Source organism: Lytechinus variegatus, chromosome 2 (assembly GCF_018143015.1).
Source record: "Lytechinus variegatus isolate NC3 chromosome 2, Lvar_3.0, whole genome shotgun sequence".
Classification (NCBI taxonomy): Eukaryota; Metazoa; Echinodermata; class Echinoidea; order Temnopleuroida; family Toxopneustidae; genus Lytechinus; species Lytechinus variegatus.
Window position 1 is genome coordinate 24,580,690 of NC_054741.1, and position 27,084 is coordinate 24,607,773.

The window sequence follows — 27,084 nt, forward strand, 5'->3', positions numbered from 1 at the left end:
GGCCTATTCTACCGGTTCAGATTTCAGCTTAAAAAAAAAAAAACTATTATGATATAAGAAATTATTTATTATGTTTGAGCTCAACTTCTTGACTGGTATTTGTTGATATCATAATAAATCATAGTAAACTCGCTAAAATATCCTGGTGTATCTTTACTCCAACCGGACACACTCTGGCTCTCCCATTCGTGTGCAGATAACACACTTATGGAGATGTAAGACATGTTAGAAAGTGCCGTTATATCAGGTGAACCAAGGTAACCGCATGAATCCCTTTTTCTCATGCTTTTTTTTCTCTCTCTCCACAAAACCCTCTCTTCTCTTTCTCGTCCTCACTTTCTATCTCCCCCTCTCTAAATCTATATGAGCTCTCCCACTCAATTCCTCTCCTCTCTCTGTGTCTCCTCTTTTCTATCTGTCTTATTCATTTTTTCTCTCTATCTACCGTATGCATCTATCTATCTATCTTTATTTATCCCTTCTCTTCTCTGTATTTCTATTTTGTCATTTCTCTTTTGATTCTTTCCGCTTTGCACCTCTTTCTATCCTATCGCCATGCACACTCAACACTGATTCCATTTTATGTTTTAATTTTTCTTTCTTCTCAGCTCCCCGACACCACAACCCTCCCCTCCTCTCTCTCTCTCTCTCTAAACTGTCGTACTTTCTCATTCCTCTCGCAAACAACAACTCAAAATGTTTCGAACCTTCCGCTTCCAGAGAGATATTAAACGACTCTACTGACACGCGATAAATCAAACATGCTGTCCACTAACAGCAACTTGTTTTTGTCAGCATAATTGCCTAATTAGTCTTTGCACACTCCCATTGCACAGCGGTCGAACCATGTTTCTCAAAGCTGTTGCATCTCTGGGATACATTTAATTTTAAAAATAAACTCTATGGTCAAAGAGTCAATTTACGCAAACTCTCTTGAGGATTATAAAGAAATCTCACAATCCAACGTCATTTTTTTCTTGTCAGTTTATGTGACAGCTTGCTCGTTGGGCCAAGTTTAGTTTTAGAACACCAAACAGCCCTGTATTCATTTAACTAGTTTTCTCTGTTGAGAGCTTGAGATAACTCCTTTATTTTATGATTGTTACCAAACATCTGCCTAATTATCTTGGAGTCCCTCGTCTCAAGCCACGGAGCCATCATCATGGGTATCTTACGTTCGTTCATCCTCGCCGTTTCTCTTTTGGCGTGTTTTCTCCTCTCTGAGGTATGGTGTGCATAATTTACTTGATAAGAATGATAGATAACCTATATACACTGTTATAAAACCCGATGCTACAGAAAAAAGAAGATTTTGCAAAAAGCAGTAACAGAATCATTCTGTAAATTCATAAAACATGATTTTTTTGCAATCTAACAGAACAGGTTTGTTTAAAAGGGGAGAAGGGTATTTTATTAAAGGAAATTTGTAAGGTTCCATACACCAAATACCAATTTCCTGTAAGATTACGCAATCTGGTAAGATTACAGGTGTTCTCGAGACTGCTGCAGGAGCTTCTTTAATTTTAAGGATTGAAATTTTCTATCAGTGTAACCCTTTATTATTATGCCATTATAATATGTTGGTATTTATAATCAATAAGTGAATGTGAATAATGATATATCCATGATTCATAACACAATATAAACAGCTGGCTGCCGTCTTTTTGGAGGAGTTTTCAAACATTTTTTGTGTACTTTCTGTAATTGGTGAGTGGAACCAACGGAGTTGGCTCCGCTGCTCATAAGTAACAGAGAATTTTGGTCTGAACACAATAACATTAAGAAATACACTGCCTATGGTGTAGGAACCTTAAAAACAATGATCCCTTTTATAAATACTTGTGATCATAACAAATGCACAATTTCTATATCAAATTTGCTATCCACCGATCAGATTGAAGGATTTCAGTAGCTTTTAACTGTTATTGTAAATTGTTTAATACAACACGTGTTACGAAACGGGTCTAAGGTCTTTCAAGTCATGGTGACATTCACGATGAATCAATTGAAATTGGAGTGTGATTAAAGATTAGTTGTTTCAGAGGTCAGATATGTCGACGAAGCCATAGTAAAATCACGATTGTATGACAAACTTTGTATAATACCATTACCAGGCTTCTGTTATTTGCGATGACGATCTGGTGTGCGAGCACGGTGTCGTTGACGAGGAGAATTGTGGATGTCGTTGTAGCAGTGGATGGTGGGGAGATCGATGCGACGGTAAGAGAGAGAGAAAAAAAAAACGACAATCACTCATGGAAAATATCAAGTTTCCATCGATGATGCATTATCCTTTATGCCTTATATCGACTTCATTGTGTGATGTGCCTCTTGTGGTATTTTCGTTTCCTAATAATTTTCTATTCATTTTTGTTTACAGAAACGTACTCAAAACAGCATTTGTATGGCCTATTATGTAAACGATCCATTAAAACAAATTTTGTTACTTCACAAGTCAGGTTCACATTCATTTTCATAGAAGATTTTTTTTAACAGTGATATACAATTTGCCATTTTCACGATTGATCTCAAAGTTTGGGTTAACCCTTTTGTTAAAACACACACTGTAAAAACTGTTGTGTTAAAACTGACACCAGTTGATGTTAATAGAGGACCACACGACGAGGTGTTAAAATTACCCCCTAGAGATCGAACATAACATCAATAAGTGTAAATGTAACAACCCAAGGTGTTGTGATGATACCTATAAGGTGTAACTAACACCGGTATAAAATAACCGATGTGGTCCTCTATGTACACCGGTTAACGATTGTAAAAAAAGGCTGTAAAAAATGAAGTGCTAATTTAGCACTTACAGTGCTTGTATAGTGACTGCACTGCGAGTGCTGATTTTCTAGTTCAAATTTAAACTAGAAAGTTAACACTCTTAGTGCAGTTACTATACAAGCACTGTAAGTGCTTAATTAGCACTTCATCTTTTACAGTGTAATTTTATTCCTAATTATATGAGAAATATACATAATTTACATAGGTTTAAGACTTCCATAAAAAAGTATCTGTTAAACTTATAATGAATTCAATGCCAAGCACTCTTTACTTTCTAATTTATTTCCTTAATTTCATCCAAGTGCATATAGGGACATGCCTAGCTATGTGGTATGCGCTATAAAAGAACTGATTAATATTATTATTTAAACATATATTAAAAGTGCATTTAGCACCTTATGGAAATAATCGTTCCTTCTCTCTTCTTTTTTTCTCTCTCCATTTTTGTCTCTCAGATAAGTGTATAGATGACCGAGGTGAAAACGCGTGCAAAGGATATGCACATCTCTGCAACAACACGCAATATTCGAATTTCGTTCGGAAAAACTGCGCCGCCACGTGCGAGTTCTGTGGTAAGGAATTATTAAAATCAATGAATTCAGTAATAAAAATAATCTTGTTACTTTCTTTGTTTCTAATTGATTTCTAATTGATTTAATTTCTCTTCAAAGCCGGAACTCATTATTACTTATAACGGTAGCGACATGCTTTCATCACATACCGTGGCGTCAATGGGGGTAGGGGGTAATTGGGGGCGACGGCCATCAATTAAAATATTTCCATCAATTAGAATATTTGGGGCATAAAGATCGATTTACCCCCCCCCCATAATTATAACGACTTGAAATATTCTTCATAATTATGTGATGCGTATATAGGGTTAGGGTTAACCATAAGTCGTTAAAATTGACACAAAAATATTATAAAACATTCACAATTTTCATTTTTGACATTTTTTCTCTTACTTTTACTGTCCCATTTTAAACATGGATCGACGCCCCTGATCACACAATATCTATGAATTTACTTTAAAAGTTTTACATTAACTGATTTTTATCTCGTATCGATTTACAGAAAAATTTGGGCCCGGCTCCGAAGGTTTTAGTAAGTATATAAGGAAAGGACATTAATAAATCTTAGTAAAATGATAATTTCTAAGGGTCATTTTTACATCATGAATATTTACCCATGCAGTATTCTTTTTATTTATTTTCAACGACCATACCTTTGACCAAGCATAATTATTTTCATGTTTTAAAGTTGTAAATCAAGTTAACTGTCTACACACAAACACAGAAATATGATATTGAAAGTAGTTTGCGATTCATAGAACATTTAGTGAATAAAAACAAAATGTTGAAATTCAAGACAACTTTTCTAATTCATGGCCCTGGGAAGCGGGGGTGCTAAAATTATCTGGGGTGCTGCCAATACGCTTTAAAAATTAAGTGCTTGCAGAGTGACTGCACTACGAGTGCTGATTTTTTAGTTCAAATTTAAACTAGAAATCAGCACTCGTAGTGCAGTTACTATACAAGCACTTTAAATGCTAAATTAGCACTTCATTGTTTACAGTGTAGTAAATACCACGCGCGAAAATGTGCAGTATGCTAAATAGCAGTAATTTAACCAAAATAATCTTAATTTGTTAGTGAAAATCCTTTAAAAAATTTCTGGACCAAATTGACCTTCATTTTGTAGTGGAAACCTTTTTTTTTTGCTTTATAAATTGAATTCATTACCTCCTGTTAAAAAATCGTTCCCAGGAGGCCCTGTTCTAAATTGCATGTATGTATGAATATTGAAATAAAAAATAGCATAAATTCGATTGAAATAAAACGAATTGATTTTTTTTGTTTCAAATAGTTTGTGATCTTCGATGCTCCGAACCGGGAGGAACGGTTAACGCAGTAACATGTACGTGTGAATGTGCGAGTGGCTGGTTTGGTGAATTCTGCGAGGGTAAGTTTGCTGATAATCAAATCATTGATCGTGCAGTGGTAATATTGCAGATGTATGATTTTTTTTCTCTCCAAAACTATTAAATGCTGCATATGTTTTCCCTTGTACACAAACTGTGATTTTTGTTTGAACTTTCTTTGTAGGTGCGATGATTTGTTTGGAATCATGATGACTTTTGTTTGAAAGAAAAATCTTGATATGTAAAAAAAATGTATTTGATGAAAGTTTTGAAGATCAGAAAACCAGAAAGTAAAATAAAAATTCAATTCTTTATGTATATGCATGTCATGTGTAATTCATTGTGTAGATGTGAAAACAAGTGAGGATATATTTCACCAACTCTCTCCCCCGCCATTAACACATTCTTAACCAATTAGATTCATGCCCTTCACTCGGTGATTGGTGAGTTTAAGTGTGTACCTATAAAGTGTTAGATTGAAAATATCACTTTATAACTTATTCAATGCAGATCAAATCAGACCACAAATTAACAAAAGGCATGGCATTCCCATGATGCACTGCGCGTTTGTTGACAAATCCAAAAATAGGTCATATTCCCCGAACTAGATCGCGCACCGATGTTGCGCACCGGATATTTTATTTGTAGCGCTAGCACGCCTGCACGGGCATCTTTTGTGACGTCAGAATGATTGTACACAATCACAGAGCCTCAATGACGTCACAACTTTGTACCGCACAAACCATTATGACGTCACAATGAGGAGTTACGAATATTCCAGCAATTAAGCATACAGTAATCCATTAATGGTCGGAACGGTTTTGAAGTATCATTGTACAGTCCATATAAACATTTGTTATGTTTTCTTCTTTTTAAAAGTGTAGAAATATAAATTGTCATATAAAAGTAACTGGACTCTTTGATTTAAAACAGATAAGTGTGAGGATACGTCTTCAAACTGTCAGAAGTGGGGCGTGGAACAATGTGCTACGTCACAATCAGTTATTCGTCGTTGTCCCGCTATGTGCGGGGTTTGTGGTGAGTCCACGGTAGTGGTATTTTAGCCTTTGACTCCGGGATCCAAAGATAACTTGGGCATATATGATTTCCATGATTAGTTTATTTTTTCGTTAATAGTCTTATATCATATTTCTTTTAATTAAAGATAAAACCTTTCCCTGATAATCTCGAATTTATCGTAATGATCACTGATAAGTTTAATGTTCTTTGTACTTTAGGAAACTAGACGTTTAATACAAGAAAATAGATCCTACATTTATATCACTTTTGTATTTTCTTATTTATTCAATAGCTATCTACAGCAACAATGCAATAATGGTTTTATACTTTGATTTATCATTCATCTATTATTTATCTTTTCAGTTTGAATTATGCAACAACAAAAATCACAAATGGACTGATCTTTACTTTTTCATGTTTATGTTTGTTATTTTCTAATTTTATATAAATATTCTCTGTAGAGGAATTCGGTCCTGGATCTCCAGGATTCGGTAAGTACTAGCATTCATGAGGACAACTCTTTCCCTTTCATAAACAATAACAAAGTAATGTTTTTTTAATCATTTATATTTTTATTGAGTACTCTGATTCACAAAGTACATTAGTTGATTATACAAGTTAGATGGCAAAACAAACTGTTGAAAGTGCTGCATGCGTACACTCTAAAAACGAAGAGCTAATTTAGCTCTTATAGTGACTGCACTTCGGATTGCAGATTTGTCTAGTTCGAATTTAAACGAGCAAAATCAGCACTCTGAGCTGCAGTCAAGGCACACTTTAAGAGCTCAATGGGCTCTTGGTTTTTTTAGAGTGTAATCTTATCATGTTTTGCAGCAATAAGATATTTAGCTTTTTACTTCATCTTAATGAAGGAAAAAAGGGAATGGAAGTTAGGCTTTTGTTTTCTAAACTTATATAAAAGCGAATGCAGAGAAGAAAAAAATAAACAAAATAATGTTATAATTCACTGATTGCAAAGATTTGAATTAGGACTAAATTCAAAGAGTACTCCGAGGAGCATTTTAAGAATGGCGGCTTCAATCGGAGTTTTATCCGATTTTTATCTGATTACATCCCAAATTTATTAGATTGAATCAATCAAACTTGGTACAATAAGTCTCAAAATATTGTGAACGGGGACGAATCCAAATCTAGATTACGATATCCCCGTGTATGATATCGATTGCTTAATATGTTGGATAATTGTCTGAAGTAACATTTTAATAGTGAATCTTTCTTCTCTTTTCGTCGGTAGTTTGTTTAAAGGACTGTGTCAATGGTGGAACGTTAATCGATACAGAGCATGAATGTCGGTGCTTGTGCGCTAAGGGCTGGGAAGGAGATCAATGCGAAGGTAAAAACGATTAAATAAATCTCTCAAACTTTATAAGAATGTCGGGGGTCGCGGAAAACTAAAAAAAAGTTTACCAAGACGTAAATATAACCATCTGAGTGTGATTTTTTTTTTTGCATTTGCATGGTCAGCCCCCCCCCCCCACTTTCAAAACCGTTCCGCGTCCCCTGTATGTTAATAGCTTTTACTCCTTTCAGGTATCTGCAAATTTGTCAGAAAATATTTGTTCTAATAAATGACATTTTCATGTTTCGAAAATTGAAAATACACATGTTTGTCATTTATTCGTTGTGGCCATAGCGGCTCTGTCTAGTCAAAATTATTGATCTAGTGACGTTAAGGATAAACTAATACATGATTAGAGTCGATATCAATTTTTTGTCACTATCGATGGAAATGAAAAACTAAGTTTATGTTATATTTTGTTTTATTACAGACTAAGTAATTATCCAGTTGCAGACTCATTGAAATGTCATATTCTGTAACTTTTTTTCTGTTATTCATGTATGCTTCTTCTCAACTTGCAATTAATATGTGATGTTATTTTCTGTAATATTTTATTAAGATTGTGTAAGTGTATGTTTTTTTTTTTGCATTGAATGATCAATATAGACTATCAAAAAATCTGAAATTATAAAGCAAAATTACGCACAGCCCATCACTATAAGCTTGTTATAAAAATAGAATGATGTTTTTGCCATTTTTAGTTGGTTTGGTAAGCCCAGAGAAGCCGGGTGGGTTCTAAAATAGTACAAAATAATGAATATGTTTTATGATGATAAATAATTGTAATGATGACATTTGGAAAGTGTTCAATACTCAATCTAAGTATATTATTGTCTTTTCACAAAATAATGATTGAAATCTGAAATAGAACGTTATTAAATTTTCTGTGCATAATGAACGTTTTCTCTTCGTTATGTTTTATACACTGAACAGCTCTTATGACATTTCACAATATTTTTAGCCGCCAGTTTATGATGTCACATTATTGATAACACAGTGGAACTGTAATCTAAAATATTTCTAATATCTTATTTTTTTCTCTCTTTACAGTCATGTGCAAGGACAGCGTCAAGAAATGTCAATATGACGTCAACAAGCTAAACGGAGGCTCATACTACCGATATGACCAGTGTTTCAGTGAACCCTATGTTTATGATAAATGTCACGAAATGTGCGGAAGATGTGGTAAAGTAAAATCGATGTCGTAAAGATTCAGTATTATGGAATTCAATAAAGTTGGTTTCTGTATTATCTGCGGTTATAATGTATGAGGCTATATCATTGCTGCCTTTAGTGGAAGCGTCGTGGTGTAGCGGTTCTGACTCTTGCCTTGTAATCAGAGGGTCGTGTGTTCGAATCCCATCATGGCCTAGCGTCCCTTGGTAAGGCGTTAATCCACACTTTGCCACTCTCCACCCAGGTGTTAAATGGGTAGGATGTGAAAGCCTATATGTAGTATGCCTAGCAATTGGGTCTTGTTGGAATGCTCCCCAGGGAGTGGAGAAGGTACATACATTGTATGCGGGCATGCAAGCATCCGATGACCGGGGTAATAATATGTCTGTAGAGCGCTTAGAGACGTCGTTCCGATGTATTAAGCGCTATATAAATGCGGAATATTATTATTATTTATTTTCATTTCCTTTGAATTCTTATCCACATGTTTCAGTATATCATTATTATCATCATAACCATTTACAAAAAATACGATGTTTATGTTTATGATTATTATCATAACAATTACCATTTTTGCTATCATTATTATTATTGTTATTATTGATTAGTAGTAATAGCTTGCACTAGTGGTGGTGGTAGTAGTAGTAGTAGTAGTAGTAGTAGTAGTAGTGGTGGTGGTGGTAGTAGTAGTAGTAGTAGTAGTAGTAGTGGTGGTGGTGGTGGTGGTGGTAGTAGTAGTAGTAGTAGTAGTAGTAGTGGTGGTGGTGGTGGTGGTGGTAGTAGTAGTAGTAGTAGTAGTAGTAGTAGTAGTAGTAGTAGTAGTAGTAGTAGTAGTAGTAGTAGTAGTAGTAGTAGTAGTAGTAGTAGTAGTAGTAGTAGTAGTAGTAGTAGTAGTAGTAGTAGTAGTGGTGGTGGTGGTGGTGGTGGTGGTGGTGGTGGTGGTAGTAGTAGTAGTAGTAGTAGTAGAAGTAGTAGTAGTAGTAGTAGTAGTAGTAGTAGTAGTAGTAGTAGTAGTAGTAGAAGTAGCAGTAGAAGTAGTAGTAGTAGTAGTAGTAGTAGTAGTAGTAGTAGTAGTAGTAGTAGCAGTAGAAGTAGTAGTAGTAGTAGTAGTAGTAGTAGTAGTAGTAGTAGTAGTAGAAGTAGCAGTAGAAGTAGTAGTAGTAGTAGTAGTAGTAGTAGTAGTAGTAGTAGTGGTGGTGGTGGTGGTGGTGGTGGTAGTAGTAGTAGTAGAAGTAGTAGTAGTAGTAGTAGTAGTAGTAGTAGTAGTAGTAGTAGAAGTAGCAGTAGAAGTAGTAGTAGTAGTAGTAGCAGTAGAAGTAGTAGTAGTAGTAGTAGTAGTAGTAGTAGTAGTAGTAGTAGTAGTAGTAGTAGTAGTAGTAGTAGAAGTAGCAGTAGAAGTAGTAGTAGTAGTAGTAGCAGTAGAAGTAGTAGTAGTAGTAGTAGTAGTAGTAGTAGTAGTAGTAGTAGTAGTAGTAGTAGTAGTAGTAGTAGTAGAAGTAGCAGTAGAAGTAGTAGTAGTAGTAGTAGTAGTAGTAGCAGTAGAAGTAGTAGTAGTAGTAGTAGTAGTAGTAGTAGTAGTAGTAGTAGTAGTAGTAGTAGTAGTAGTAGTAGTAGTAGTAGAAGTAGCAGTAGAAGTAGCAGTAGAAGTAGTAGTAGTAGTAGTAGTAGTATTGGTGGTGGTGGTGGTGGTGGTGGTAGTAGTAGTAGTAGTAGTAGTAGAAGTAGTAGTAGTAGTAGTAGTAGTAGTAGTAGTAGTAGTAGTAGTAGTAGTAGTAGTAGTAGTAGAAGTAGCAGTAGAAGTAGTAGAAGTAGTAGTAGTAGTAGCAGTAGAAGTAGTAGTAGTAGTAGTAGTAGTAGTAGTAGTAGTAGTAGTAGTAGTAGTAGTAGTAGTAGTAGTAGAAGTAGTAGTAGTAGTAGTAGTAGTAGTAGTAGTAGTAGTAGTAGTAGTAGTAGTAGTAGTAGTAGTAGTAGTAGTAGTAGTAGTAGTAGTAGTAGTAGTAGTAGTAGTAGTAGTAGTAGTACTGGTGGTAGTGGTAGTAGTAGTAAATACCAGTCAAGAGGTTGAATTCAAACATGATAAATAACTTCTTTTATCATAATAAGTGAAGAAAACCTGAATAGTAGTAGTAGTAGTGGTGGTAGTAGTGGTAGTAGTAGCATCAGCAGCAGTAGTAGTAGTAGTAGAAGTAGTAGTAGTAGTAGTAGTAGTAATAGTTTTATCATTATAATTTTATCATTATACTTTTATCATCATATACGTACTTTAAACATATCATAATTGATATCATAAATGTATTTGCTTTTATCTGATCGTGGCAATTCAAAATTTCATCAGTATCATCATTACCCATATTGACTGCAAAAACTGTGGAGTTAAAATTGACACCAGTTTGAACAAACATAATTCTTTTAAAAAGAATATGGCAACTGGAAAAAAAACAAGGTAATCCCCATTGCCTATCAGAAAGCACCTAGTTGCAAGACCCAAAGTTAGGATTATCGTTAAGGGTGTTTGCGTGCCTATGAACAGATGAAATGGGATAATTATCTCAATAGCATTTGTCAAAAACAGATTGAAAATGGATTGAAGCATAATCTTTAGAGAGGATCTTAAAGCTGATATATGGGGTAGAAACTTTTACATGCTCTATACTTTCATGAAGGAAACTTCAAATCATTTGAAGTCACCTGATTAATAGCAAAGGTTTATTATTTGAAACCTGTTTGTCATTTTATTATAGTTTGTTTGCATGAATTTTTGATTTATAGCGATCATATAAATATACCAATAAAGCCTACTATAAAGAATTAGCATTTATATAGGATTTGTGAAGAAGTATTTGTGTATTATCAATCAAAATAAGATCGACACTCAAAATTATATAAACTGATAGATATTTATATTTGTATATTGCTCAATAGTTGACTGCTTCAATAAAGCAGATATGAAATATTACCACATTGGGTTCAGACCCGGACCCATAAACATGAATTGCAAAATAATGAATATCTAGTGGAAGAGCCGTGGTGTAGTGGTTCTGACTCTCGCCTTGTAAACACAGGGTCGTGTGTTCGAATCCCACCGCGGTCTAGCGTCCTTTGGTAATCCACACTTTGCCACTCTCGACCCAGGTGCTAAATGGCTACCCGGTAAGATGCGAAAGATATTGTATGTTTGATTTTGCCAGCGCCATAATGTGGCTGCGATGAATGCAATGAATGCTCCCCAGGGAGTGGAAATTGTTCACTTTTCGTGCTTGATTGAAATGAATCCAATGACCGGGGTGATAATATGCTGTAACGCGCTTTGGGCCATTCTGGGAAAAGCGCTTTATAAAAATTGGCTATCATTATTATTATAATTATATCTAAAATTGTGTACATCAATAAGATTTGTTAAAGCACTCTATCAAAATCTTAAGAAATGAATAACCCAAAACCCCTGTCGTTTATTTGTATAATATAGACAAAACTTAATGGAAAGTGGCTGGCAACATCCCGAAGCTAACTATTCTCATTTGGTTTGTTCATTTGTGTTTTTTTTTCATAGAGAATTGTCCCTCTGCGATCTTTGATATGCCTGTTACTCTGTTCCACTCTTGCCATGCTTACCGTTCGATTTCCCAAACGTATATTATCACAAATGCACTCGTTTTTGCGATAAAATCCCGTAAAGCAGCGCCTCATTTCCCCGATCATTAAAACACCCTAAGCTTCCAGCAATTTATTTGGGTCAGCATTCTTATTTTTTTTACCAGAGCAATTGTCTAGCTGGGGATAAAGGAGAAGTACACCATCAAATTATTAATCCTTACGATTGTAATTGGAGGCTTATGTTACCTAAGATTCATAGGTAACTGGAAATTGGGACAGATTTCCCTCCCAAGTTATGCAATTACATCAACCTACCGTTCCAGCTTTCAAAGTGAGATACACAACCACACAATACCCAATTATTAGGTATATAGGAGATTGTGTAATATTTTTGATAATAATTGTAAATGCGATTTATTAGGCACCATGTCTATCTCGTTAGAGATGTAGTCAAGGCGCACAAGACAGTGAAGGGGAAGCAAACAAAATATGGCGTTAATAATTTCATGTTTTCATACACTGTAAGAAAATATTGGATAAAATTTATATTACCACGAGGGAAATTATGTGTCCAACCGATTTGGGGCAGTATTTTACCCAATGCAGGAAGCAGCTGCGTACCTAGGATTTTCCAAAAGGGGGGCAATTTTTTGGGAGGATATTTCGTCCGCGAACAAATTTGACAAGCGAAAAACAAGGTCTTCAACAGCAAATAAAGGCCATTTCGTCCCCCCCCCCAACAAAAAATTGACAAGCAAAAAAAAGAGAAAAAAAAGGTCTTCAATTTCAAAAGAGGGGGCTCAAAGGGAGGGGGGCACGTCCCCTGGATCTTGTGACTCGTCGGGGGGGGGGGGGGCAGGGGTACGTCCCCTGCCTGAGTTGTGACTCGTCAGGGGGGCAGACTGCCCCCCCCCCTTCCGACGAGTCACAACCTTAGATACGCTAGCGGCGGGAAGCATATTGACCAGTAAGGTTAAAAAATAAGCAGCAATTACTTTAGAATGGGTATAATTTTCATCACACCGGATAAATGAATATAAATGTCTAGAAGAAATGCCCAATGTTGGTTGGACACATTATTACCCTCATGGAGCATTTTTACCAAATATTTAAGAGTGTATACCGAAAGTTGGATTATGGGGGTTTTGTTTTGTTTCGTTTTTATTTATTTATTTATTTTATTATTATCATTTTTTTGGGGGGGGGGGCTTTCGTCAATCTTGATAGAAAACGATAGGCTACATTGGATTTATTGTTTCTCTCTCAACGTGTTCGCTATACTATTATGCTGATTATTGTTGCCAAATATCCTTGAATTTCTTTTGTACATTTTCATGATCTAACTAGTATGCCTAAATTAATTCTCGCTATATCGCAATTCATATCGAGAATGGGGAAAATGAATTAACGCAATGAAAGTTATGTGGAACATAGATGATACTTAAAATTATAGATTTCCATTTTAACTAACACGTTTGACACGGTTCCGCCACCATCAGATAAATGGATTGTTGCACATAATTCTACAACTTATGTTTATATTTGAGAACTCTTTAATTCCGGTTACTTACTGATTTCCTTAGCTCAAGTTCATTTTCGTTCAAGTTTTTGGAGGGACAAGTTTGGTTTAAGTTGCAGAAAATTTGTGATTGAATTTTGCTTAAATATTTCTTTCGTATTTTCTAGAGAGTTTTGGGCCGGGGTCTCCTGGTTTTACATGCACTCTGTCCTGTCTCAACAATGGTACACTAATCAACAATGCAACTCATTGCTACTGCCAGTGTACAGACAATTACATCGGAGTCAGATGCGAAGGTAGGAATTAAAAGTACTTGTACTTTTCATTTTAAGATGCCAGAGAATTAATATGATCATTACTTCCAGTAATGGAGAAATTGTAATGTAAAGGAGGTCATCCCGATGGCAAGATGACCCGAATAAACTGTATAGGAAAATTACATAAATATGAAGGGCTACAGAGAAAATGACAGTTCAGGATTTTTAAAGATTCAATTTTGTGATGTCGCATGCAAGCAGGCCCCCATGTGCAAGACATGTCACCTCATACTAATTTCCGTTTCTCAACAATTAACGCGGGTTTTACATGTACATTAATTTCAATCGGGCATACACAGCAAAAACTGTGGTGTTAACATGGTTAACCGGTGTACATAGAGGACCACACCACTCATTTGACACCGATGTTAAATTTAGTTTAACACCATAGGTGTTATTACAACACCTATGGTAGTTTTATATACACTCTTTGGTGTCATGTCAATCTCTACTTTTCTCTAGGGTGTAATTTTAACACCTCAGGGTGTGGTCCTCTATTAACACCAACTGGTGTCAGTTTGAACACCACAGTTTTTACAGTGTACCATTTCATCTACGTTTTTAGGGAGAAACGTTGCCACTGACGAACGATTGAAAAATAAGACTTTATGGGATATATTCATAACACATTGGACAGTTGCTGGTTTCTGACGTAGCAAACATTACTCATATCTTTCAATTCTGTTGTTCATGGATGGATTTTCGTCAAATCTTCAATTTACTGGTCAAAACATGTGTCTTGTATGTTTTATGTTTTTTAGCTGAATGCAGAGATCTAAAGAAGCGTTGTGGACGGACTCGGGCTTCTGACTGCCACAACCCGGACTATATCCCTTACATGAAACAAAACTGCCCTGTCACATGCGGACTTTGTCATGGTAACTCAAAATGTTTTTTAAAAAAACCCTTACACCCCTCATCTGCATGACTGTTTGCAAGCAGATACTTACCTGGAAATATTGTGCTCTGAAGCTAAAGTGTTCCTTACGCCAGAGACGTAAATCGTGTTCGCAGTATTGTCAAGTATGGCAGTGGAAGATAAGAAGCGCATTTAAAGATTTAATTATGGAGAATTTGGCATCTGAATAAAGAGAATTACGAATGAAGTAAAAAGAAATTGTATACTCTAAGCAATCATGTCAACAATGCCCTTTTAAATGGCGAGTGTCTTTTACCTATTTTACAATTATTGCCCTTTTGTGATTAACATGAATTTTAGTTTTCTCTTTTTTCATAGTGAAGGTTAAACCTGAGTGCCTTGAGCTCTATGATCAAGGCATTTAAGACTGTATCAAATTTAAATTGGCCCGTATTCTGAAGTCGGGTTTAACTTAAACTCAGGATTAAAGGTGTGGTTTAAGTATGGGAAGCCAATTGTTACATAAATCACTTACAGTAGAGATATCATACTTCAGCTCATTTGGCTATCAGATCATTCATAATTGTTATGAAAGTACAAATAGATGATTGTCTTCTCTATCGATGAATCAGGAAAGAGCACAGTAAACATAAGAAACATATAACTTAATGCAATTTTAATGCTTTTGGCTTCCCATACTTAATCTACAACTTTAAACCTGAGTTTAAGTTAAACCCTACTTCAGAATACGGGCCATTGAGTCCACTGATATCAGCAAATCCCACATGATTCGATGAAAAGGGGTGTCGTAAGGGAATCTGGACAATACACTAAATGTAATTAGTTGGAAACATAACCTCTTCAAAGCGCCACAGGGACATCTCAGAAGGTGTGAGACTCCATGGGAATGCTGGATGTCTGATATACATGTATAGAGTGTTAAGGCACGTCAGGGTACCGTCTTAAAAAGAGTTGCGATTGATCCGATCAACCGCAACTATGGAAAGCCAGCAAAGTCAACATTTAAAAAGCATGTTTGTTCAATTTTTTCTAGATATGAATATATATATCCATTAATTCATTGATTTCTTGACAAGTTGGTGTGTTCTCCTTTGTTTTTAACGGACATTTTGCAAATTTCCTGTAGAAAAAATTGTGACACTGATGGATTTCCTTAGAGTTACGATTGTTTGGACCAATCGTAACTCTTTGTAAGACGGGGCCCCCGGTGTTATACCTTACGTGCCTTTAATTGCAAGTGCCAAATCTCCTTCATTTGCACTAGACCTGACTTCTTAACTATAGTTTTACATTATATCCCACGAATCGTGTTCTTTTCCTATCGGCCAATAGCCGCAATTTGATGAGAAAAGTTTCCAATAATTTTCATTTTAGACGTTAGAGCCTTGTAAAAAAACTTTGCAATTGCTAGATTTGCCGTTTTAAGGGCGCCTTTATCTAGTTTCTAAATAGACTAAAATACAATAAAAAGCAGAGAGCACAAATCACGAAAAAATCCCTGTAAATAATAAGCTATGGTACACCTCTTCCATAAAAATAGGGTGTGCATCGTACTTTCTATGAAGTTAGAGGAATATCCTGAATAATTATTTCCACATTTCCGCAAAAATAGTTGATGTCATCGAATCTTTAAAAATCATCTTTTATGATTCTTTGATGCTGTGATATATGAATTTGGATTACTAAATTTGATCAATTATTTTTAAATTTTCCCCTTAGAATTGGACACAAGCTGGGGTGACTATTTTCTTGGTAAGTTATGGTAATTTTCACCTATTGATGTGGGAACTGCCACGATATGAATATTGAATTATTGATTGATTCCCAAGACCATAATCAATACATATTCAGCCACTGATTTTCATGATGGTGCTCGAATGCATCAAATACATATTTATAGGCTTGGTCCCACTGCACTTACGGATACAGAGAGGGTGGTAAAACGAAAAAGAATCTTGCCATCCGCTGGAAAACGTTATGATTGTATCCGTTATGTACGCTTTGCACTTGTTTCATACGCTCTTTATCCATCGAGCATCCGTCCACTGTGTTATGTTCGCCCATTCTGGAGCAAATGAAAACGGATGGAGCCACCTCGAAATATTGCTCATCCCGCTGTATCCAATATGAATACGTTCTGTGTCCGTCGGCCAGTGGGAACAGGCCTTAAAATGTTCAATTAAGGACTAAAGCTTCAATCGACTTTTATTATCGTGCTGTAACTTTTGCATTGTATGTGTTACGAACACGTGTTGAGTAGGGGGTTGAATGAACGGTATATCTACCACCCCAAATAATGTTTGCATGTATTCCATTATTATGAAATTTTCTTGTCTAGCAGATTTTAATACATCCATTATTGACAAGTTTGCTTCTCTTCTAATAAAGGTCGTTATTCGTGGAGAACAATAATTCCTCCCTAAACAATTCCGCATGGTTTGACCATTCTCTTTTCCACATTTTGGCAGTCAAACAATATTTGTTGAAAGTCAAGGGTGTAGAGGCGGGGGGGGGGTGCACCCTCCCGCTGAGGCAGAAGAGTTCTGACACTGGCAAGAAAAACAAAATTTGTACCCCTTCTGCTTTCAACAGCTTATTTTCCACACTTGAGTTCCACCTTCCCATGATGTACACTTCCCCATGCTCAAACCAGCCTATACGCCCTTAATTGTAATAAGGTTAATATGATTAACCCTAAAAAGACTGGGGGGGCTGATTCAGCCCCCCTCGATATTTTCGCAATAAATCTGTAACGCGAAAAGTTGGCGTGGCGCCGCGCCGTTCCATTACTTTTTTTTCAAGTCTTGCGCAACCTTTGAGACCAAATTTGCGACGCCCGAGTACGGAGTTCCGAAATTACGCAATATTTCGTAAGTGCATGTTGACCCCAAATTGCTAAAAAACGCGAATTGTGTACAAATCCAAGCAAATTGTGTTTTTAGCCAAAACTCATAAATGTATCATTATTTTCAATTTTACTAATCAAACTGAATTAATTTTATCTTGTTGATGGTAAGAATAGAGTCGCAGCGATTTCAATAGGCCCTATAAAAAAAACAATAAAAAACAAAAAGGTCGAAAAACACAGAAATACATAACAAATTTAAAAAACAATAAAATACATAAGAAAAGAATTGTAACAATGATTTTTTAAAAGTGCATTTGATCAGAAGCCTGCAAAGAGTCTGTGAATAAAAATTAGCAGTTTAGATGCCTTATTTAGTTAATTAGAGCAAATCTTTAATTTTACGTATAAATTAGCATAATTGATAAATTATGAGATTTTTTCGAGAAAATTTGATCCTACAGCCTTGGAGATTATGACATGGATAACGCACATGCCAATTTTTGTCGCGATCGCGCGGTCAAAGGCCGAGATCATCGGGGGAGGGGGGTTGAATCAGCCCCCCAGTCTTCTTAGGCATCAAAATAGCCCAGTCTATTTAAGATTATACAAGAACAAAGAAAATCCATTACAATGCATGCTCGACGTAAACAAGGCATTTGTTTCGAAATTTAAAAAAAATAAAAAAACATTTTCCAAAGATATTCTCGAGATATCGAGACATCTCATTGACTCATTTTTATAAGAAATTGGGTTGATTTGTCATTTGAATTTGGAATTGCTTCTTCGGTATTTTACCGGATTAAACGAGAGAAATATTGTCGATGGGGAAGCAGCTAAAATCCATGTGAATGTTGGCAAATTAGAAAACTAATTTACCCGAAATTCTTTACTTTTGATGCCCCTCACGGATAAGAAATTGATATATTTCTCTTTCTTCAGCAAATGTCGAGACACCACGGAGCGCTGACGAACTCCTTGAGGAGAGAGCCCTCAACGGCAATTATCGATCTCATCTTGGTGAGGGCATCGAGGTGGTGTTTCTAATAGATAATTCAGGTATGAAAAAAAAGCCTCAATACTACAGTCATGTAGTATGTATTTCACTTCCTGTTATCCTTTCAGTCATTCACCTTCACTTGTTTGCAAACTCCCACAATGTCATCTAAGAATCCCAACACCCCCGATACCATTTAACTGCTAAGCCTTGACCATAAAAAGACAAACCCTCAGTGACGTAAGCTAACTTCATGGAAGAAGTATGACTCACACTCCAGCCCCAGTCACTTGCACAGAGCATCACCACACCCCTTATACCAAAGAAAGTTTGATAGACAGTTAATTGTAGAGCAATCAGATCAAGTTTAGATCACTCCCACCTTAAATTGTTACCCCCAAAAAACTAATGATATAAATAAGACTTCTTGATTATTAGAGAGAAAGACCAACGATAGACTACTAGACCCACACTGATCCTGACTGACTGACTTCAAGACTTAGACGTCCATCCAGTATTGATTTAACTTCACTTCGAATCTCAATCTGATACTAAATTATATTACATTCATCTTCCTGTAACATAACATTACTTCTACTCCTAATTCTACATCTACTTGTACTTACAATCTACGTCTTCTTCTTCTTCTACATCTACTTCTACGTCCACATCTACTTCGAACATCTATACGTCTTCATCTACTTCTATGTCTACTTCTCCTAAATTTCTTCGTCTATTTCTGCATCTACTTCTAAATCTACTTCTACTTCTACATCTACTTCTACATCTACTTCTACGTCTACTTCTACATCTACTTCTAGATCTACTACATATACTTCTACATCTAGATCTACATCTAATTCTGTGTCTACATCTACGTCTCCTTTTTGATCTACATCTTCTACATCTACTTCTACTTTTACCTCTACTGCTCCATTTACTACTCCATCTACTTCTAAATCTACTTCTAATTCTATAATTCTACATCTACTTCTACGTCTACATCTTCGTCTACTTCTAAATCTACGTCTGCATCTAATTCTACGTCTACTTCTACATCTACTTCTTTATCTACTTATAAATGTACGTCTACTTCTACATCTACTTCTACACCTACATCTACTTCTACATCTACTTCTATGTCTACTTCTCCGAAACCTTTTCGTCTATTTCTACATCTAATTATACGTCTACGTCTACTTCTACATCTTCGTCTGCTTCTAAATGTACGCCTACTTCTACATCTACTTCTTCATCTACTTCTATGTCTACTTCTCCTAAACATTTTCGTCTATTTCTACATCTACTTGAAAATCTTCTACTTCTATACTTCTACATCTACTTCTACTTGTACATCAACGTCTACTTCTACATGTAATATATAGTCTACTTGTACATCTACTTCTACATCTACGTCTACTTTTACATCTATGTCTACTCTTACTTTGACATCTACTTCTACTGCTCCATCTACTACTCCATCTACTTCTACATATAGTTCTACTTTTGAATCTACATCTACTTCTACACCTACTTCGACATCTACTTCTACGTCTACTTCTGCATCTACATCTACTTCTACGTCTACTTCTCCATCTACGTCTACTTCTACGTCTACTTCTCCATCTACGTCTACTTCTACATCTACTTCTACTTCGACATCTACTTCTTTGTCTACTTCTACATCTACTTCTACATCTGCTTCTACTTCTACACCTACTTCGACTTCTACTTCTACATCTACTTTTACTTCTACTGCTCCATCTACTTCTATACGTCTACTTCTACATCTACGTCTACTTCTACATCTACTTCTACATCTGCGTCTACTTCTACTTCTACATCTACGTCTTCTGCTCCATCTACATCTACATCCGCTTCTATATCTACATCTACTTCTACATCTACTTCTACATCTGCTTCTACTTCTACATCTACTTCTACATCTACTTCTACATCTACTTCTACATCTGCTTCTACTTCTACATCTACGTCTACTGCTCCATCTACATCTACTTCTACGTCTGCTTCTACATCTACTCCTAACTCTGCTTCTACATCTACTCCTACATTGACTTCTACTTTTACTTCTACTGCTCCATCTACTTCTACGTCTACTTCTACATCTGCTTCTACTTCTACATCTACTTCTACGTCTGCTTCTACATCTACTCCTACGTCTACTTCTCCATCTACGTCTACTTCTACATCTACTTCTACTTCGACATCTACTTCTTTGTCTACTTCTACATCTACTTCTACTTCTACACCTACTTCGACATCTACTTCTACATCTAATTTTACTTCTACTGCTACATCTACTTCTACGTATACTTCTACATTTTCGTCTATTTCTACATCTACTTCAAAATCTACTTCTACTTCTATACTTCTACATACTTCTACTTGTACATCTACGTCTACTTCTACATGTAATATATAGTCTACTTCTACATCTACTTCTACATCTACTTCTACTTCTACATCTGCTTCTACTTCTACATCTACTTCTACATCTACTTCTTCATCTACTTCTACATCTGCTTCTACTTCTTTATCTACTTCTACGTCTACTTCTACATCTACTTCTACATCTGCTTCTACTTCTTTATCTACTTCTACATCTACTTCTACATCTGCTTCTACTTCTACATCTACTTCTACATCTACTTCTACATCTGCTTCTACTTCTACATCTACTTCTACATCTACTTATACATCTACTTCTACATCTGCTTCTACGTCTACTTCTCCATCTACGTCTACTTCTACGTCTACTTCTCCATCTACGTCTACTTCTACATCTACTTCTACTTCGACATCTACTTCTTTGTCTACTTCTACATCTACTTCTACATCTGCTTCTACTTCTACACCTACTTCGACTTCTACTTCTACATCTACTTTTACTTCTACTGCTCCATCTACTTCTATACGTCTACTTCTACATCTACGTCTACTTCTACATCTACTTCTACATCTGCGTCTACTTCTACATCTACGTCTACTGCTCCATCTACATCTACTTCTACGTCTGCTTCTACATCTACTCCTAACTCTGCTTCTACATCTACTCCTACATTGACTTCTACTTTTACTTCTACTGCTCCATCTACTTCTACGTCTACTTCTACATCTGCTTCTCCATCTACGTCTACTTCTACATCTACTTCTACTTCGACATCTACTTCTTTGTCTACTTCTACATCTACTTCTACACCTACTTCGACATCTACTTCTACATCTAATTTTACTTCTACTGCTACATCTACTTCTACGTATACTTCTACATTTTCGTCTATTTCTACATCTACTTCAAAATCTACTTCTACTTCTATACTTCTACATACTTCTACTTGTACATCTACGTCTACTTCTACATGTAATATATAGTCTACTTCTACATCTACTTCTACATCTACTTCTACTTCTACATCTGCTTCTACTTCTACATCTACATCTACTTCTTCATCTACTTCTACATCTGCTTCTACTTCTTTATCTACTTCTACGTCTACTTCTACATCTACTTCTACATCTGCTTCTACTTCTACATCTACTTCTACATCTACTTCTACATCTGCTTCTACTTCTACATCTACTTCTACATCTACTTATACATCTACTTCTACATCTGCTTCTACGTCTACTTCTCCATCTACGTCTACTTCTACGTCTACTTCTCCATCTACGTCTACTTCTACATCTACTTCTACTTCGACATCTACTTCTTTGTCTACTTCTACATCTACTTCTACATCTGCTTCTACTTCTACACCTACTTCGACTTCTACTTCTACATCTACTTTTACTTCTACTGCTCCATCTACTTCTATACGTCTACTTCTACATCTACGTCTACTTCTACATCTACTTCTACATCTGCGTCTACTTCTACATCTACGTCTACTGCTCCATCTACATCTACATCCGCTTCTATATCTACATCTACTTCTACATCTACTTCTACATCTGCTTCTACGTCTACTTCTGCATCTACTTCTACATCTACTTCTACGTCTACTTCTCCATCTACGTCTACTTCTACGTCTACTTCTTCATCTACGTCTACTTCTACATCTACTTCTACATCTACTTCTACACCTACTTCGACTTCTACTTCTACATCTACTTTTACTTCTACTGCTCCATCTACTTCTATACGTCTACTTCTACATCTACGTCTACTTCTACATCTACTTCTACATCTACTTCTACATCTGCTTCTACTTCTACATCTACGTCTACTGCTCCATCTACATCTACTTCTACGTCTGCTTCTACATCTACTCCTAACTCTGCTTCTACATCTACTCCTACATTGACTTCTACTTTTACTTCTACTGCTCCATCTACTTCTACGTCTACTTCTACATCTGCTTCTACTTCTACATCTACTTCTACGTCTGCTTCTACATCTACTCCTACGTCTACTTCTCCATCTACGTCTACTTCTACATCTACTTCTACTTCGACATCTACTTCTTTGTCTACTTCTACATCTACTTCTACTTCTACACCTACTTCGACATCTACTTCTACATCTAATTTTACTTCTACTGCTACATCTACTTCTACGTCTACTTCTACATTTTCGTCTATTTCTACATCTACTTCAAAATCTACTTCTACTTCTATACTTCTACATACTTCTACTTGTACATCTACGTCTACTTCTACATGTAATATATAGTCTACTTCTACATCTACTTCTACATCTACTTCTACTTCTACATCTGCTTCTACTTCTACATCTACTTCTACATCTACTTCTTCATCTACTTCTACATCTGCTTCTACTTCTTTATCTACTTCTACGTCTACATCTACTTCTACATCTACTTCTACTTCTACATCTACTTCTACATCTACTTCTACATCTACTTCTACTTCTACATCTACTTCTACATCTGCTTCTACTTCTACTTCTACGTCTACATCTACGTCTACTTCTACTTCTACATCTACTTCCTGCTTACTTATTATGTTAAATCTACTTCAATTTCTTCCTATGTTTCTATATCCAGAATAAAAATGGATTTAGATGTATAATTAGATGGAGATGCAGAAGATATAGATATAATCATGTAGAAATGAAAGTGGAAGCAAAAACGGCATGGAAAAATTTAAGAGAAAGAAGTCACTTCAGAAATGTTTTAAGTGGGAGAAGAAGTATATCGAAGTAAAAGTAGAAGTATGCATAAATACGGAAATAACTAACATTAAAATGAAAAAGAATACATCAAAATGAGAAATGATATAGGCCTTCAAGTAGTAGAAATGTTCAGTAGATGATGTCTAAGAAAAGATTGAAAAGGTCAAAAGAAACGTAAATATGTATCATCTCACTCCCTCCTTCACCCTAACTCATCTCCCTCTCTATTTCTCACCCCACCCCCACCCCTTCTCCCCCCCCCTCTTTCTTTCTCTTCACAGGTAGTGAAGGAGCCGATTATTTTGAAGTCAAGCGTGCAATGCTACGTCAGTTCATAGATCGACTTGACTTTGCCACAGAGGGAGGCATTCGCCTTCTCTTCACCACTTTCGCTTACACCATCCGAGTGAAGAATAATCTCTATGACATCATCGCGGGTTCAAAGGAGTCGGCTCTAGGTTCCCTCCAAGAGATTTCATTCGAGGGTTCGTTATCAATAATGGTTCCATGACATTTGCTCTGGCGACAATTGCTCTGCTGTAAACTCCACACACTAATGAAATTGCCACAATCCACCCTGGATTAAACACTATACCCTGAACCTAATACATCCCCATTGAAACCCTAACCCTATATCTTAGACGAATTTAATTCCAGAGCAAATGTCGTGTCACCATCAAGAACAATAGCCCTATATAGGCCTGAAGTCCCTTCATTATAAAATCTTATTCTTATCAGGCTTTGATATTACGAACTCTGAAAACTCAACTAAAATCCACTCTAATCAATAAATAATATTCACAAACTCTTATCATTCAATGTACCATTTTTTATCAGTTATTAGTATGGTCTCAAACTAATCACTTGATTAAATTCAAGTTTGATCAATTATTGGTATGGACTCAAACTTTGATAGACCAACTCAATTCTACTCTCATCAATAATTCGTATGATCTTAGTACTTAGTATGTTTTCGTTCAGCAAGAAATTTACCCACCTTGTGCTGCACTCAACCCTGGTGAGGTAAATGGGTACCGGCAGGAAGTAATTCCTCACAAAGCTGTGAGCACCGGAATAGGTAGACTAGCTTAGCCGGGGTGATATAGGAGCACCTTGAGCACCTAGCAAGGTGTATACGTGTGCTATATAAATCCTATATTATCATTTTTTATCTCCAATTCCCATCTAATAAACAATAGTATGGTCTCAAACAGCTATCACATTACCCGAATTTTTCATTAAACTCAAATCCACTCTCATCTATTTTTATAGAGTATGGTCACAAACTCTAATCACTCTACTTGATTCTACTCTAATCAATAATTAGCATGTTTTCAATCACTACTCCTTCAACTCAATCAATCCCACTCTCACTAATCACAAGTATGGTCACAAATTTTGATATTTTGAATAAATTCCACTTTAGTCAGCACCACTCTAACCAACAATTAGTGCCATCATTAAAGGGATGCTCTGGGCTGAAAATAATATGATTTAATCAGATACAGAAAAATCGGACAAAACAAAACACTAAAAATTTGATCCAAATCGGACAATGAATAACAAAGTTATGGCATTTTAAAGATTTGCACTATTCCGGTGAAACGGTTCTAGGCATGTCTTCATGAATATTTGATGAGCAAACTGATGATGTCATATCCCCACTTGTTCTTTGTATTTTATTATATGAAATTAGGTTTATTCAAATTTTTTTCTACCAAGAACTAAAAAAAAATTATTGAAAACTGATTTAGTGCATTAGATATTCATTGCTGCAACTTATTTCACTATAGAGGAGAAACATTATTCACTCATGTATGAAAAAAATGAAACAATTACCGGTATGATTTTATATAATTTTTTACATAAGAAAAAAGAAAGTGGGGATGTGACATCATCAACCCAACTAATGAATATTCATGATGACGTGCATATAACTATTTTCACAAAATGATGCTAAACTTTAAAATTCAATAACTTTGTTATTTGTTACCCGACTTTGATGAAATTTTCAGCATTTTGCTCTGTGAATTTTACTCTATTTATTCAGATATAAATTTTCAGTCCGGAGTACCCCTTTAATTAGTCTCTTGTTCTGCATTGGACCAGGTGGAGAAACTCGCCTTCGTTTGGCACTGCGGACTGTCATGAACAACATCTTCGCGCATTCCCGGACCAACGCACGTCAGGTTCTGTACATCATGACAGACGGCCTGTTTGCGGAAAACGACTTCCCGGAGTCCAGCGCCTCCAAGCTACAAAAAAGGGGCATAGAGGTGAATTCCCTCCCCCCTTTTTTAAGGTTGCAGGATAAAGATAAGAATGTGTTTTGTAATGTTGTTCTTATACATAAGCCGAGTGAAATAAGAAGTCCTGCAAATAAATTTACAAATGATCCTACAATAATTATGCCCAGCTTGCTTAAAAATAAGACAATTTTGTGAAATGTCAATATTTAGATACAATTTATGAAGTTTCGATGTATATAAATGACTTTTGCTGAAAATATCGGATATAAAGATCATCCTGAAATATGAAATATCCTCTGGAATATGTATTAAATTTTTCTATTTCCTCTCTCTTCTATCATGATGGCCATTATGTTATTAGCATCACTTTTTTTAAATTTGATTTCTCCAACTGATCATGTTCTTATATGATTGTCACTATCATGATCATCACTATTGTTTTTTGTAGGTAATATTACCATCACTATTTTATCAATTTCTATTAATCATGTTTCTCTTAGGTTTTCGCATTGCCGACCAACGAGTACTATGATGACGATACTCTGGCAGCTCTCACAAGCTATGCTGTCAATCACGTTGTCTTTGTCAAAGATGCAGACGACATCCCATTGCCTTATTAACGTCATCCACCTCTTAAAGTTCGAGGGTTTACATGGTATCTACAAACAGATCTTATGATTTATCCTCTAAACTTTTCCATTAGCCATACTGTCCCACTAGAAATTGATTACAGTGGATTGTCTTATGAAGTCCTTGATCTACACATTCAAATTTCACTATGTTGTAATCAGCATTTTAAAAAAAGTAAGTAGTGTAATTACATGTATTTTGTGGAAGTGTCATTTGGTGGTAAGAGGATGTACGTCAACCACCTGTATAATTATTTTGTAGATACAATTTTAGGTTATACATACTTTTGAACTGGATTGACATCAATGACAACAGTAAAGTGCATCATGCCACCAAAGGAAACCAATGATTTATTATTATTATCTAAAGCACTACAACAGTACATTTAACTCCATTTATGTAATATGAAATAAAAAGGTCAGTCATTAAAGAGCAATGAAGAGTTTGAAATTTCATTAGCAATGTCAAATATGCTGAATAATTAAAGATTGCATTACGATACGACGGCCCTGTTTTGAGTTCTATGTCCATTTCTTATGTTACACATCAGGACCCCATCTGACAAAGAGTTGTGATTGATCCAATCAACCACAACTATGGATGGCAAGCAACGTCAAAATATCAAATGCAAATT

The 27,084-nt window shown here is 35.8% G+C and overlaps 1 protein-coding gene across 1 annotated transcript; it reads left to right on the top strand.

Moving 5' to 3' along the window:
* Positions 1-995: 995 nt before the first annotated feature.
* Positions 996-27,084, top strand: LOC121407654 (multiple epidermal growth factor-like domains protein 10). The gene is made up of 16 exons (XM_041598828.1): positions 996-1,225; positions 2,115-2,220; positions 3,243-3,359; positions 3,862-3,891; positions 4,654-4,749; positions 5,642-5,746; positions 6,190-6,219; positions 6,984-7,082; positions 8,139-8,273; positions 13,545-13,673; positions 14,456-14,572; positions 16,294-16,326; positions 18,362-18,478; positions 23,853-24,056; positions 25,681-25,847; positions 26,321-27,084. Exons 1-16 carry the CDS (start codon positions 1,163-1,165, stop codon positions 26,438-26,440), a joined length of 1,668 nt encoding a protein of 555 aa, XP_041454762.1. The 5' UTR covers positions 996-1,162; the 3' UTR covers positions 26,441-27,084.

Excerpts from the sequence above, each read along its gene's own strand:
- LOC121407654 (XM_041598828.1), top strand. The coding sequence starts at position 1,163 with ATGGGTATCTTACGTTCGTTCATCCTCGCCGTTTCTCTTTTGGCGTGT. Across the intron at positions 13,674-14,455 it reads CATCGGAGTCAGATGCGAAG|CTGAATGCAGAGATCTAAAG; the intron begins GTAGGAATTAAA and ends TATGTTTTTTAG. Across the intron at positions 16,327-18,361 it reads CTGGGGTGACTATTTTCTTG|CAAATGTCGAGACACCACGG; the intron begins GTAAGTTATGGT and ends CTCTTTCTTCAG.